The sequence below is a fragment of the Camelus ferus genome, chromosome 16, assembly GCF_009834535.1.
Source record: "Camelus ferus isolate YT-003-E chromosome 16, BCGSAC_Cfer_1.0, whole genome shotgun sequence".
Classification (NCBI taxonomy): Eukaryota; Metazoa; Chordata; class Mammalia; order Artiodactyla; family Camelidae; genus Camelus; species Camelus ferus.
Window position 1 is genome coordinate 49,860,511 of NC_045711.1, and position 12,399 is coordinate 49,872,909.

At 53.9% G+C, this 12,399-nt stretch overlaps 1 protein-coding gene across 6 annotated transcripts; it reads right to left on the reverse strand.

Moving 5' to 3' along the window:
* Window positions 1-1,576: 1,576 nt before the first annotated feature.
* On the reverse strand, window positions 1,577-11,584 carry KRT36 (keratin 36). 6 transcript variants are annotated; one of them, XM_032498126.1, is made up of 10 exons: window positions 11,458-11,527; window positions 7,696-7,785; window positions 5,844-6,644; window positions 4,960-5,543; window positions 4,195-4,277; window positions 3,774-3,930; window positions 3,057-3,218; window positions 2,831-2,956; window positions 2,442-2,662; window positions 1,577-2,029 (listed from the first exon to the last, which is right to left on the reverse strand). In XM_032498126.1, exons 4-10 carry the CDS (start codon window positions 5,416-5,418, stop codon window positions 1,840-1,842), a joined length of 1,398 nt encoding a protein of 465 aa, XP_032354017.1. In that variant the 5' UTR covers window positions 5,419-5,543; window positions 5,844-6,644; window positions 7,696-7,785; window positions 11,458-11,527; the 3' UTR covers window positions 1,577-1,839. The 6 variants fall into 6 exon arrangements, with proteins under 6 accessions (XP_032354017.1, XP_032354019.1, XP_032354016.1 ...); XM_032498128.1 differs by having other exon boundaries at window positions 5,844-5,952; window positions 11,458-11,525; XM_032498125.1 differs by having other exon boundaries at window positions 4,960-6,644.
* Window positions 11,585-12,399: the final 815 nt, after the last annotated feature.

Here is a 12,399-nt window from a genome sequence, read left to right on the forward strand (position 1 = left end):
GATAAGTTTTTTAGGTAATTTTGTAACACATCAGTAATAATTTTTATAAGGAAAACCCTTTTTGCGCTGTTCACCCAGCACCCCTCCCTCTCTCGTCTGAGCCCTTGTTGTGTGATGCCTTGAGCAGTAATATTTTGAAAGCTATTAAGTAGCGCATAAGTTATTCTGGTTTAGTTCCATTTTTGCTTAGCATTCTTTTTAACAGAATAGAATCTTACTTAGAACCCCTTATCAGTAAGAATGAATGTCATTTAGTAAGTATCCTAATAATTTTTCCTTCAGGACCTTCGCACTCTGCTCGGATGGGGTCCGTGCTGCCCCCAGAACATGCCACGGATACACTTGGCCATGTCCTAAAGTACCCTTTTCCCTCCTTCTTGCTTCTGCCCATCCTTCAGGGTTCCCCTCAATTCTGAATCTCCCCTAAAGCCTCCCCTGGACTTCCCAGCTCTCGATGAGCTCTTCCCTCCTGAGAACCTGAAAACCAGCCCCAAATCCGCACCTGCTGTCCCTGGGGCTGTGTGGTAGCGTGTGGGGGGTATCTCACATCAGCAGCTGGGAAACAGTGCCTGTTCCCCACCCTATGTTGCAGCTGTTTCCCGCACCTCTGCTTTCCCTAGATAAACACACACATTAACATTTTCCATTCACGGGATGTTCAGTCCTTATCTGGTGATGGATTCATTGATCTGAGTACGTGAGAACAAGAAAGACAGCCAGATAGCAGAGGTGGAAAGTACAAACAAGATCAGACTGCGTTGAAAGTATTACGTTCGTTCTGGGGAAATTTGATAAAATGGGATGCTTTAGATCATCTCTCTGTTGATGTCAAGAAAAGAGCAATGATGTAGGAGTCAAAACACCTGAGGAAGGGTCAGTCTGCCACTTGCTGTGGCAAATGCCCGCTCCAAACAGCATTGAACTGCTGAACAGCCGAGCTTGCACGGTGGCTGGAGATGTAAACTGGAACTCAGTTAAGGGTAGGTGTGATGTTGAGAGCACGGGATCCTTAACCAATGCAGATGCTCTGAACAATTTGATAAAAAGCTAGACAAAGCGACATAATGTGCCGCTGACACACAGGCTGATTGAATGCATGCAGTGAGGCTTTGGGTTTACTCTGCTCCGAATTCACCCAACCCCACTTCCTGGGGTGCTTGGCCCAGGCTGGCTGCTTGGAGTTTGCCTCTCTGGTTGACCCTGGAACCCCCTCTCCTGTGTCCCCAGGGTCATAGGCGCTGGACAAGGGAGGAGAAACTGAAGAGAAGAGAGTGAACCACCAGATCCAGGCAGGGCTCCTGAGGAGGATGGCCTGGGAGTCTTTGCCTCTTCTGAGGCTGCCCCAGGTGGTCGCCATGGGCAGGGCCAGGCCTGTAGGTTATGGCCAGCACCCATCCCGACTGGGCCAGCATCTGTTCTCGTGGACTGGGCCCTGAGATTTCCCCATTATGAAGTATTTTGATTCACCCTATCACTTCCTCCCACTCAGAGCCAGAGAAGATAAACCCGAGACCAAATCCTACACCTTCACAGCAAGCCCTGATCAGACACCCCCACTAACCAACCACAGAGAGTAGACAGAGGCCAGTTTGCTATGCCAAGAGAACACACTTTATTGGGTAAATTTCCAGGGAAACCTAGTTTTATGTGGCGTAAAAGCGGTTAAGTCCAGAAACACACAACCTAAGAAGTATTTTGGTAGAAAAATCTGCTGAGCCAGGGACTGTGGGTTGGGGGGGGGGGTCCCTCTAGGGTAGAGGGGGTTGTGAGGAGCCAGGAGCCACAGGCGTGTCCTCCTTCCTGTGGGCCAGGGCCTGCCCCTTTGGGCCAGGCGGCTGGTTACAGCGGCTGCACACGCTCCCTGGAGGAAATGACTTTCCCATCTCTGATCTCCTCCGTGATGGTGCGGATCTGGGTGCTGAGCTGGGCAGCTGGGGCGCAGGGCACAGTCGGGGCACAGGGCACGCTTGAGACATGAGGAACTCTAATGGCAGGCTTGCACTCCGCGGCACAAGGGTGGGCAGGCAGCCTGAGGAAAGGCGATCATGTCAAGGTGGGTTTGGCATTGGCTACTGGACCAACATTAACAGTAAACAGATTTAGCAGGTCAAGTGAGATAGGCAGGTGACAATGACAAACAACTTCAGACCGTGCCTCTGAAATCCCAGTTTCAGAGGGTTTCAGGGACGAAGACCACAAACTCCCAGTCACAAACAATGGTGGGAGAAGTGCTGTGAGTGGGGCCAACTTGTCTCACTGCAAATGCCCGAAGCCCAGGGCTAGAAGGATCTCTCTCCAGGGGCTTTGATCAACCCCCCTTCATCTGTGCAATAACCACTTCAGGACTGATGCCCTCACGGCGGCACTGAGGGTTGGGTCCCAGTGAGCCCTGTCCCCCAGCGGGGACCTCCAGGGTCCACCCGCCTCCCCGAGCCACTCACCTGCAGTCTTCTCCCTCCAGCAGGCGGCGGTAGGTGGCGATCTCCGACTCCAGGCGGGCCTTGACGTCCAGCAGCACCTGGTACTCCTGGTTCTGCCGCTCCAGGTCACAGCGGATCTCGGCCAGCTGGGACTCCACGTTGGTGATCAGGCACTGCATCTGGGCCAGCTGGGAGCTGTAGCGGGCCTCTGTCTCCACCAGGGTGGATTCCAGAGAATTCCGCTGCAATGGGAAACAGGAGACACTGCCAATGGGAGGGAATCCCACCCAGAGACACACAGCCCTAGGCATCTGCAAACGGCTGGTGACCACGCCCCAGGATAACTGAGACTGGTGGATCGAGGGGGCCTGCCATGGGCTTGGGCAGCCACGCAGGCAGAGGCCACTCACCATGCTGTGCTGGGCCTGCAGCTCGATCTCCAGGGCGTTGACATTGCGTCTCAGCTCGATGAGCTCTGTCTGGCAGCACTGCAGCTGCTCCGAGCTGGACACCACCTGCTGGTTCAGCTCCTCAGTCTGAAAAGCACAGAGGCCCCAGAGCACGGTCAGAGCAAGTGAAGCTACTGTCAAGGTGACCCCCACCCCAGGAGCTTGTCCTGGGCTGCCCTGGCCCCACCTGGGTGTTGAACCAGGCCTCCACGTCTCTACGGTTATTCTCCACCAGGGCCTCATACTGGCATCTCATCTCATCCAGGATCTTGTTGAGATCCACTGGTGGGGCAGCATCCACCTCCACATTCAACCTGTCCCCAAGTTGGCATCGAAGTGTGTTGACTTCCTGCAGAGAGGAAACAAGATGGTGTAAGGCTGTGAAAAGTATGCTCGTTGCAGGTTCCACTGACCTGGGTAAAACCTTTCCTCCTTCAGTTGCCAGCTGTGTGACATTAAACAGGATGCTTAACCTCTCTGAGCCTCAGTCTCCTCATGTACCTATACCAACCTCCTCAGAGGATTTGGAAGAGTGAAGCGAGATGATGCAAACACCAGGCAAGCTGAATCTGTATTAAGCACTGCTGTCCAAATGGAGATTGAGTGTCCCAGCCAGGAGTCTGGTGACCTTAGGCAAGTGACTTAACCTCTCTGTGCCTCAGTCTTCTCATCTGTCAAATGGAGCTTGTAATAGCATATACCTCCTGGGATTATTGTGAAGATGAAATGAAATGAGAATGAAATGCAAAGTGCTTTCTATCATTCCTGGCACAGAATGAGCCATCACATTTAGTGATCAGCTGGAGTTACTGTGGAGGTGGTTGTCACAGGTGTTATGCCCAAGGGTCAGCAGTGGCTCCCACTGGATGGGAAACATCCGGAGGTTGCCTGGCACCAGCCTCACCTCCTCGTGGTTCTTCTTGAGGCATATCAGCTCCTCCTTCAAGGACTCCACCTGCATCTCCAGGTCAGCCTTGCACAGGGTGAGCTCATCCAGGGTTCTGCGCAGGCTGTTGGTGTCAGCCTCCACCAGCTGCCGCATGCCCAGCTCCGTCTCGTACCTGCACACACGAAACCCTGCCGAGTCTGTGGCAGAGCAGCCATACCCAGGCCAGGACCCCTGCTCTTCTGTCCAGCTGCTGCAGCTGATTCAGGGTTAGCAGCAGAGTGGTCCTTTCCCTTGACCCGGAGGTGGTCCAGAGCCAGTGCCGCATTGCCCACTTATGGCTTCATCTGGCCTCACTCCCACCTCCCCTGCTCCCAGAGGCGGGTGGGGACAGAAGCAAGGGAGCAGCCCAGAAACCTCCCCTCATCAGGCCACTCACTTGGTTCGGAAGTCGTCAGCCGCCAACTTGGCGTTGTCAATTTGCAGGACCAGCCTGGAGTTCTCAGCCTTAGTCAGCAGGATCTGGGGAACAGGGTGCTTCCCATGAGCTAGAGAAAGCCCCAGGGGAAAGAGGAGAGCCCAGCTCACAGATTCCATGCTCCTAAGTACCACCAGCACCTTTGGCATGTCCAGCTCTGAGCCCGGAGCCCCAGTATGGCGGGAGCATCAGTCCCAGGAAGGGCAACAGAGGAACATCAGTGACCATCAGTCCTGATGTCTGCAGCCCCCAGAGTGACGCAGTGGGATTCACCAGGGAGAGTGGAGAGAACCAGGCCAACGTGGATTCAGGTTCTGCATCCAACACTGATAAGTTGTGTGATCTTAGGCAAGTTGCTGAATCTCCCTAAAATTCAACTTCTGAATCTGTTAGATGGGCCCAGCGATATCCATCTCTCCAAGATGAGGAATAAACAAGCCAAAGGATAGGAAGGCCTCAGGCACAGTGCTTGTCTCCAGTAGGGACTTGGTGCCATGTGTGTGATTGCCCTTCCTACAGCTGAGAAGGGTGGGGAGGAATGGCTGATAATGGCTCACAATCAGCAGAGAGGTCTGGGTCCCCAGGAAACCAAGACCCTAGAGAGAAAACCTTACCCTCATAGGAGAGAGAATCCCTTAAGAGCTACAGTCCCATCTGGAGTGGGATGAGACAGACCCCTCCCAGGGTTTGGGCTGCTGGGCTGCAGAAGGGCCAGGTCCCCATTACCTTCTGCTGGAGCTCCTCAATGGTCTTGAAGTAGGACTGGTAGTCCGGGCAGATGTACGGGATCTGAGCCTCGTACCACTCCCGGATGCGGCTCTCCAGCTCCGCATTGTCCCGCTCCAGCTGCCGCACCTTCTCCAGGTAGTTGGCCAGGCGGTCGTTCAGGAACTGCATGGTCTCCTTCTCGTTGCCATTGAAGGAGCCCTCGCAGAACCAGCCCCCGCTCCCAGCAAAGCCAGAGGAGTGGTACCCAGAGGACAGATAGGAACCCGGCAAGCAGCTCCCAAAGCCAGAGAGGCCCAGCCTGACGGAAGAGGCTGACCCCGAGACACCAGCCAGACCGGGGACCCTGCAGGAGCCCACAGAGCGGACAGAGGACACCCGAGAGATGCCGCCTGCTGTGCCACAGAGACCCCTGACAGACCCAGAGGAGAAGATCGGGGAGCAGAACTGGGTGGCCATGATGCTAGCAGAGGAAGTTGGCAGCTTAGCCGAGAGCTCAGGTTCTGGATTCTCATGGCCTCTCTGGGGCGTTTATATACACTCTCCGTGGGGTGTTGGCATGTTACTCTTGGGAAAGCCTATTCCTAATCCGGGACGCTAATGTCATTAGAATGTGATTTTTGTTACCTATCCAGAATCCCTTGCCTTATTAAAAAAAAAATGTGGAATTTAGTTTGCTAAGTCAGGACTCTCAGCTGTTGTCATTTCCTAGCCAAATATGAATTTTATTGCCTCTTCAAAGTCTTTGCACCACATCCCATAAATTGGGAGTGGCCTCACGAATGACACTTGGTACCTGCCCTCTCTGTGTACCTTCCCCTGAGGAGCCCGGTCTGCCCATTTGTCACCTCTGTCCACTACCCCCACCTCTCCTAGCTGCTCACCTCTGCCTGGGCCGCTGGGATGGTGAGAAGGCAGCAAAGGAAGTAAAATTCATGGAGCATCTGTCATGTGCCAAGCTCGTCATTACTTCATGTGCACCTCACCACAACCCTGGGAGGGGGCCAATATTGAGGAAACTGAGGCTCAGAATGTTGGTTTGTTTTTTTTTTTTAATTAAAAAAAATCTTGCTCAAGATGAACAGGCAATGAGAACAGAGCTTGGATCTGAAACCAGGGCTCTCAGACCCCAAGTCCCATGCCCTTGTCCCACTGCTTCCCCCACACAACCAAGGTCAAGCACAGGCACCCAGAACATAGGGATAGGAGACCTAGGTTCAAATCCTGGCTCGGCTGATGATCTGCCCTGCAACGCTGAGCACTTCCCTCCCTCCCTGGCATCCTCAGTGTCCTCATCGGGACCGTACAGATCGTGAGCCTGCCCCGTCTGTTTCACACAGATACAAGGAGTGTCAAACAAGGACAGAAGTAAAAGTGTTTTGAAAACCAACACACGTTTTGGTTAGGCTAAGAGGATTGTCTTTGATGGTGGTTTGTGGCTGTGGCGAGCAAAGGATCATGGCTGTGTGTTCTCAAGTGGGGCTGCTTTAGAGGGCAGTTTCTTTTGTGGGCCCCCAGTTCCCTGAACCTAGGAGGGTAGAATCAGGACCCTGGACAGCCCACTCCAACCTCACTGGTGCCTGAACAGGTTTACAGAGGTGCTCAATGCAGACAATTTGGACAGGGAAGGAATAAGAGGAACAGATGACACACTGCCAGAGAGTTAAGCAAGCCGGGAGGAGAGCCTGAGAATTACAGACGAAAGGTAAATTTCGTCTTCCGCCCTCAAAGTGGGCTTTCCCAAGGCTTGAGCAGCCTGCTCCCTCTTCTCCCACACAAACACACAGGGCAAGGCGGGCGTTTATAGATGCAGTTACATGCTTCTGAAGTTGTAATTTACCTGACTTCTTAAAACACTTTATGAGCTTCTCTCTGAAATTACTCAGGAGGGTTGGCTGTGGTGCACATGCCTCGCCCAGTCCAGTGGACACCTCAACAGGATGCCCAAGAGCCATCTAATGGGCTCCCAGGGGTGCATGTGCTGCGTGTCCCCTCCAGCAAGGGCCTCAGGCATCCAGAGCTTGGCTGCCTCCACAATGTTTCCTTATGGCTGCCCATCTTCCCTGCCCTCCCTGCAGGGCTGAGGGGCTTCCCAGCCTTAGCACTGTGGACCTCGTAAACCACATTATTCCTTGTCGTGGGGGCTTCAGTGTGAAGGGTTAGCAGCATCCCTGGATTCTATCGCCGGATGCCAGGAGCAACCCCCTCCCCTAGTTGTGACAACCAAAAAATGTCTCCAGACACTGCCATATATCCCCTGGGTGGCAAAACCGCCCCAAGTTGAGACCCACCGGACTGTCAGGACAGGGACTGGGGCTCTGACCAGACCTCCTGTAAGTGCCTCCTTTGTTTTCTGAGACAACTAGTGTGGCACCTGGCTATCTCTGCAGGGCCCATTCAGGCAAGTTCTGAGCACACCATGTCCCGACCCACCTCATTTGTGGCCCAGCACACTCGTCCTGAGGGCAGCCCCTTCCCCGCTCCTAACGTGGCTCTTCTCTGTTTGGGGTCTCTAAGCAGCTGGACTTCTGAAGTTAATGTTCCCATTTTCTTTTTTTTAATCCCTCCTCTGTACAATCCATATTTGAGGCTGATTCTAGGTTTTTCTCAGGGCAACTGAATGAGCAGGTGTCTGCTACCCCAGCTGTGTTCCCATCACTCAGCCCAGGCATCAGGAGGCCACCACAGGCCAGAGTCCAGGCAGGTGTCTCCAGGGCTGTAAGGAGAGGCACATACCTCTCCCGGAGCAGGTGACAGGCTGGCCAGAGAAGTTCTTTCAGTCGCCCTTGGTCCCCTTTCCCATGGTGCAGGCTGCAAGGCCACCTCCTGGAAGGAAGTGCAGAGGGGGCCTCAGGGGAAGAAGTCCTCTGCCCTCTTCTGCCTCCGGAGCCTGGACCATCACTGAATGGAGCAAGGCCCAAGTGGAACAAAGGTTCTACCTGGATCAGAGGATTGAAGCTGGGACTCACAGGGCTGCTCACCTCCCAGGCAGCTCAGCCCACCCAACCCCACCTCCCTTGGGTGTCCAGCCCTGGAGAAAATCCTCCTGTTCAGTATTAAGTACGTTGGGGGTGCCCATTCACCAGATTTTATTTCAAAATAGGGTCCTGTTCCGAGACCCTTCTTTCTAACGTGGGTCAAAATTACACTGCCCCAAACTCTCTGTGTGAGCCCCATCCACTCTGGGCTCCAGAGCCCTGATCTGAACAGGAAGGGCCCTTCCATCTCAGACAGCATAGAACGGGAGGCCCAGGCCATCACCCACAGCCACCGTTCCTTCTGTGTCACTGACCACAGAACAAAGAGGAGTTACAGAGGCTCAGCCCGTGGCACAGTTGGGTTTTCTTCTATACGGAAACCCTCAGGGACCTCTGTCTCCCTTTGCCTCCAGGTCTACTGTATGGCCGTTAGTGTAACTGACACCATCTTGGAAACTTACAGTTTCTCCTGTCTTCCTGCTGACCCTACCCAGGACTGTACTGTGAAGTGAATCCCTTCTCTGTTGTCAAGGGCTTTGTAGTTAATATTGTTTAATAATCATTAGGACCAGGCGCCCTCTATGCTCTGTTGGTCCCCAAACAATGATGAAAACCTTTGCCAACATCTTCCCAGAGCCTATGAGACTAGTTATCCATTCATAAATGTTGGAATGTCCACTCTGTCTCTGGGCACCTACTCGCATACACTAAGTTAACTGTAAAATTGTCCCAGTGGCCCCTCCGTGGTGCAGAGTGCAAATGGGATCCGTCCACCTGATCCCACCTTATGCATAAGTTGCCCTGTAATACACAGATACATTGATCACATGGAGCTGCCTGCCTCATTTTTCGGTCTCAAGATGCCTTCTCAGTTCAGCAGGCACTTCTCCTTCCCACCATCCTCCAACACCTGCACACCAGGAGGACATGATGGCACGACTTCCTCCTGGCCTTCCTTCATAGGCAGAGGCAACATCAACCCACCTCCCAAGGCTGGTCCTCAGAAGGGCCCATTCGGAGGTGCAGTGTCACCAGGATAGTAAGCAGGCCTCCCAGCACATCCCAGCTGAAATGACATATCTGGCCCACCTGAGCCAGCAGAGACTTTGCAGAAGAAGGGCTTAGAGAAGTGTCTGGCTGGACAGCAGTGGCCCTGGGCCTGGACTCAGCCAGACCTTGGTTCAAGCCACTTAATTCTTTGGGCCTCAGTTTTCCCAAAAGATGAGTAGAGCTCTTAATGCCACATTCCCAGGACTGTGACAACTAAATTGAAACCTGCTTGATAAATAGGAACGCACATCACTAATTTAGGAGATCAAAACTCTTCTTCCAGCCCGTGTAGTCTGAGCCCCAGTTGAACACTGTTTCCAGGGTACAAACGGCTTGCCCTGGTTTCATGGGCTGCTGATTCAGAGACCTGACCCAGCTGTGTGAGGAAAGGCGGCTCCTGAGACTGTGTCCTAGGGCTGCAGGGGCCCCCTCGGCTGGGACTTTCTGGCCTCTGACCTTTACTCTAGAAGATCCCCGAAGCCCCCAACTCCACCTGCCACAGAACAGGGGCTGGCTTTGGGGCTACAGAGTGGATAGGATGCTCTCTGACCACAATGACCCCAGCTAGGGGGAGAGGGAGGAGGAGGGACACTGCTGCAGGGACAGAAAACACCCCGGCTTCCCCCAAGCCCACCTTGGAAGGCCACCATGTTCAAAACCAATCACCAAGTCTGTGGTTCCTTTTTAGGTGAAAAATGGCCTTCACCCTCAAATGAGCATCCACCTGAAGGCCAAGCTTCCTTGTGGGCAGAGACCCAAGAAACCAAGCCTGAGTCTCCTCTCCCCAGCTCTGAGCTGTCCCTTCAAGGCAGAAGGCACCAGGCGCAGCCTGTCAGTGTGCCCAAGGCGAAAATGAGTTCTCCAAGCACGGCCCCTCTTCCCCTGCTCCTCTGGGCTGTGGTCAGAATGTGCCAGCCACCATCACCACCACAACCACTGTGCCCCAGTGGCATTGGAGAAACCAGACAGTGGACCACGGGGCAGCCTGGCCACCCAGTGATCATCTCTCAGAGTGTCCTGCTGTCTTAGGCTTTAACTTCCTCATCGTCTCCTGTTCCATCTTTGGCATCCACCCCCACACGTCCTGCAGAATTTCCCAGCACAGCAGGCATCTAAGAAATGCTGGTCCTGTGTCTTAACCTCTGTAGACGCCTCCCCAGAGCCCACCCATCCAGAGGGACCCACACCGGTCTCATTCCTCTCAACACAAGTACCAAAGAATTTGTTCTCTTGTACCAAAGAATTTGTTCAAGCAACAGAGGACTCAGGACTCCTGGCCCCTCCCTGAAAAACAGGGTTACTGCATACTCTGTATCAAATAACCACATCAAACTCTCCTGCCAAATCTCCTGCCAGCTGATGTTAGATTCGAGTACAGACAGGCCGTAACAGGTACACAGAGTTAAAGAAAGCATTGTGGGAGGGGGAAAAAAGTTCAATTAAGACATTTCAAGCCACTGATTTCATTGGTCCAAGGAATCAGAGAAAGGTCACGCTTGTTCGGTTTTGATGGTGGAAGACTCGGGGCGGTTTGCAAACCTGCTAAGGGTAAGGTTGCCCAATGGAGCAAATAAAAATACAAGCAACGTGTGGGACATACTTATACTAAAAACGTATTCATGGTGTCCACAACTGCAATTTAACGAGGCGTCCTGCATTTTCTCTGGCAATCCTCGGTGAGGAAGCATCACTGGTTGAGAACCTTGGCCAAACAGGCGCAGCTGTTCCTTCCCTCCTTCCCCTGTGATTTGTCACCATGACTGGAGGGTCTCAGGAGCAGATGTATGGTGACTTTCTGCCTTTTGTACCCCAATCTCAGTGACTGCCGTTTTTACCCTCCCAGGCCCAGCAAGCAGAACTCAGAAGAAGGGCGCTAAGTTGTCCCTTCTCTTTCCTGGCCACCTCGGTGACATTCCACCCTGATGGCAGCTGCTGGGTGACTCAGATCTTCCTGGCAAGATTTGGCAAGTCCCTCTGGGCTCCATTTCCCACGCCCCCCCGCCTGTGCCCCAAACTTTCGCCTCCCCCCGCTCTCACCAGGCCTCACCAGACTTGAGACAGGTTGAGTGCACACTGAGGGCTTTCCTGCTCTCTGGCTGCCCCTGTGCAGGGCCCAGAGCCTGTGCTCGGGGCCGCAGGAGAGCAGGCAAGCTGGCCACGGCTCTTGGCTCCTCCTGAGAGTCTAAGGGATCTGCAAGGCTCCTGGGCACCCAGCTTCCCAACATCCTGCTCTGTGGATGGTCCTGAATCCCCACTGGGCCAGGACCTGACTGTGGTTAGGCTTCAAAACTCCCCCTTTCCTAGGTCCAGAATCACCCAGGAACTCTCCTCTCTTCCCAAATACAAAGGTCCTTTCTCCTGCCTTGGGGTCTGATTTTGGCCATAGTCTGGGGCTCCAGGGTTTGGCTCCAAACTGCTCTTGCCACAGGGGAGGCCCAGAGACCGCCCTGACCCCAATCTTAAGCCATACCTCTTGGGTTCTCTGCCTTTCAAGTCCCAGGGCCCACTTCCATCTCGCCAATGGGCCAGCTCCTCCTGCTCCGACTGACCACTCCGGTCTGGAAGAGTTCAGGGCCTCCTGCTCAGATCCACTCAGCCCCTGACTCCCCCCACCCAGCTTTTATGGAGATTTCCAGAGCTGTCACTGCTCTCCTTGATGTGCTTAGAGAACCTGTGATTTGTGGGAGACGCACAGCCAGGTGCCTGAGGAGAAGACGACGGTGCCTCAGTCTCCCGCGTCCCCTTGATTCAGGTACCACTTAACCGGACCACAAAGCGAATTCCCCGAACACCCTGTTTGATTGGATTCCGCCGTCTGCATTTTCAGGGCCTGGTGTGCAGTCAGCCTTACTATCATCCTGCTAACGACAGTGTGTCTGCAAACCAGACTGTGGGCTCCAGGCAGTAATTAACTGTGCTTTATACTGGGGATTCTACTTTCAAATTCATCTGAGATCCCTGGATGAAAGAAGCCACAGGGTTATTATGACTGTTCATAAAAATGGACCAGAAGAGTAAAGACCGGCTCTTTGCCAGCTCTCCCAAATCCCCAGCCCCGCCAGCAGGCGCCCACCCACATGGTCCCTCCCAAACACTGCAGGAAGATGGAGAGTCTGACGTGTGCCCAGCTCTCTGAGAGCCCTCAGATACGCTGCTCAAAGGGATACAACCTGCACACCCTGCTCCACTCCAGCCCCCAAGATTCCTGGGAACACCATCCAACAGGGGGCAGGTCCCAGCAGCCCCGAGAGGCACTGACTCAGGCAGGAAGAAGAAGGGCCCAGCCGCTGACATGGGGAATCTGGAACAATGCATCATCACACCCCATCGACCACAGCCCTCCCGTGACATCTCTTCCTCCTCTCCCCTCAAGCGAGATCCCCCCTACCAGGAAGCCCCAGGCACCCTCATC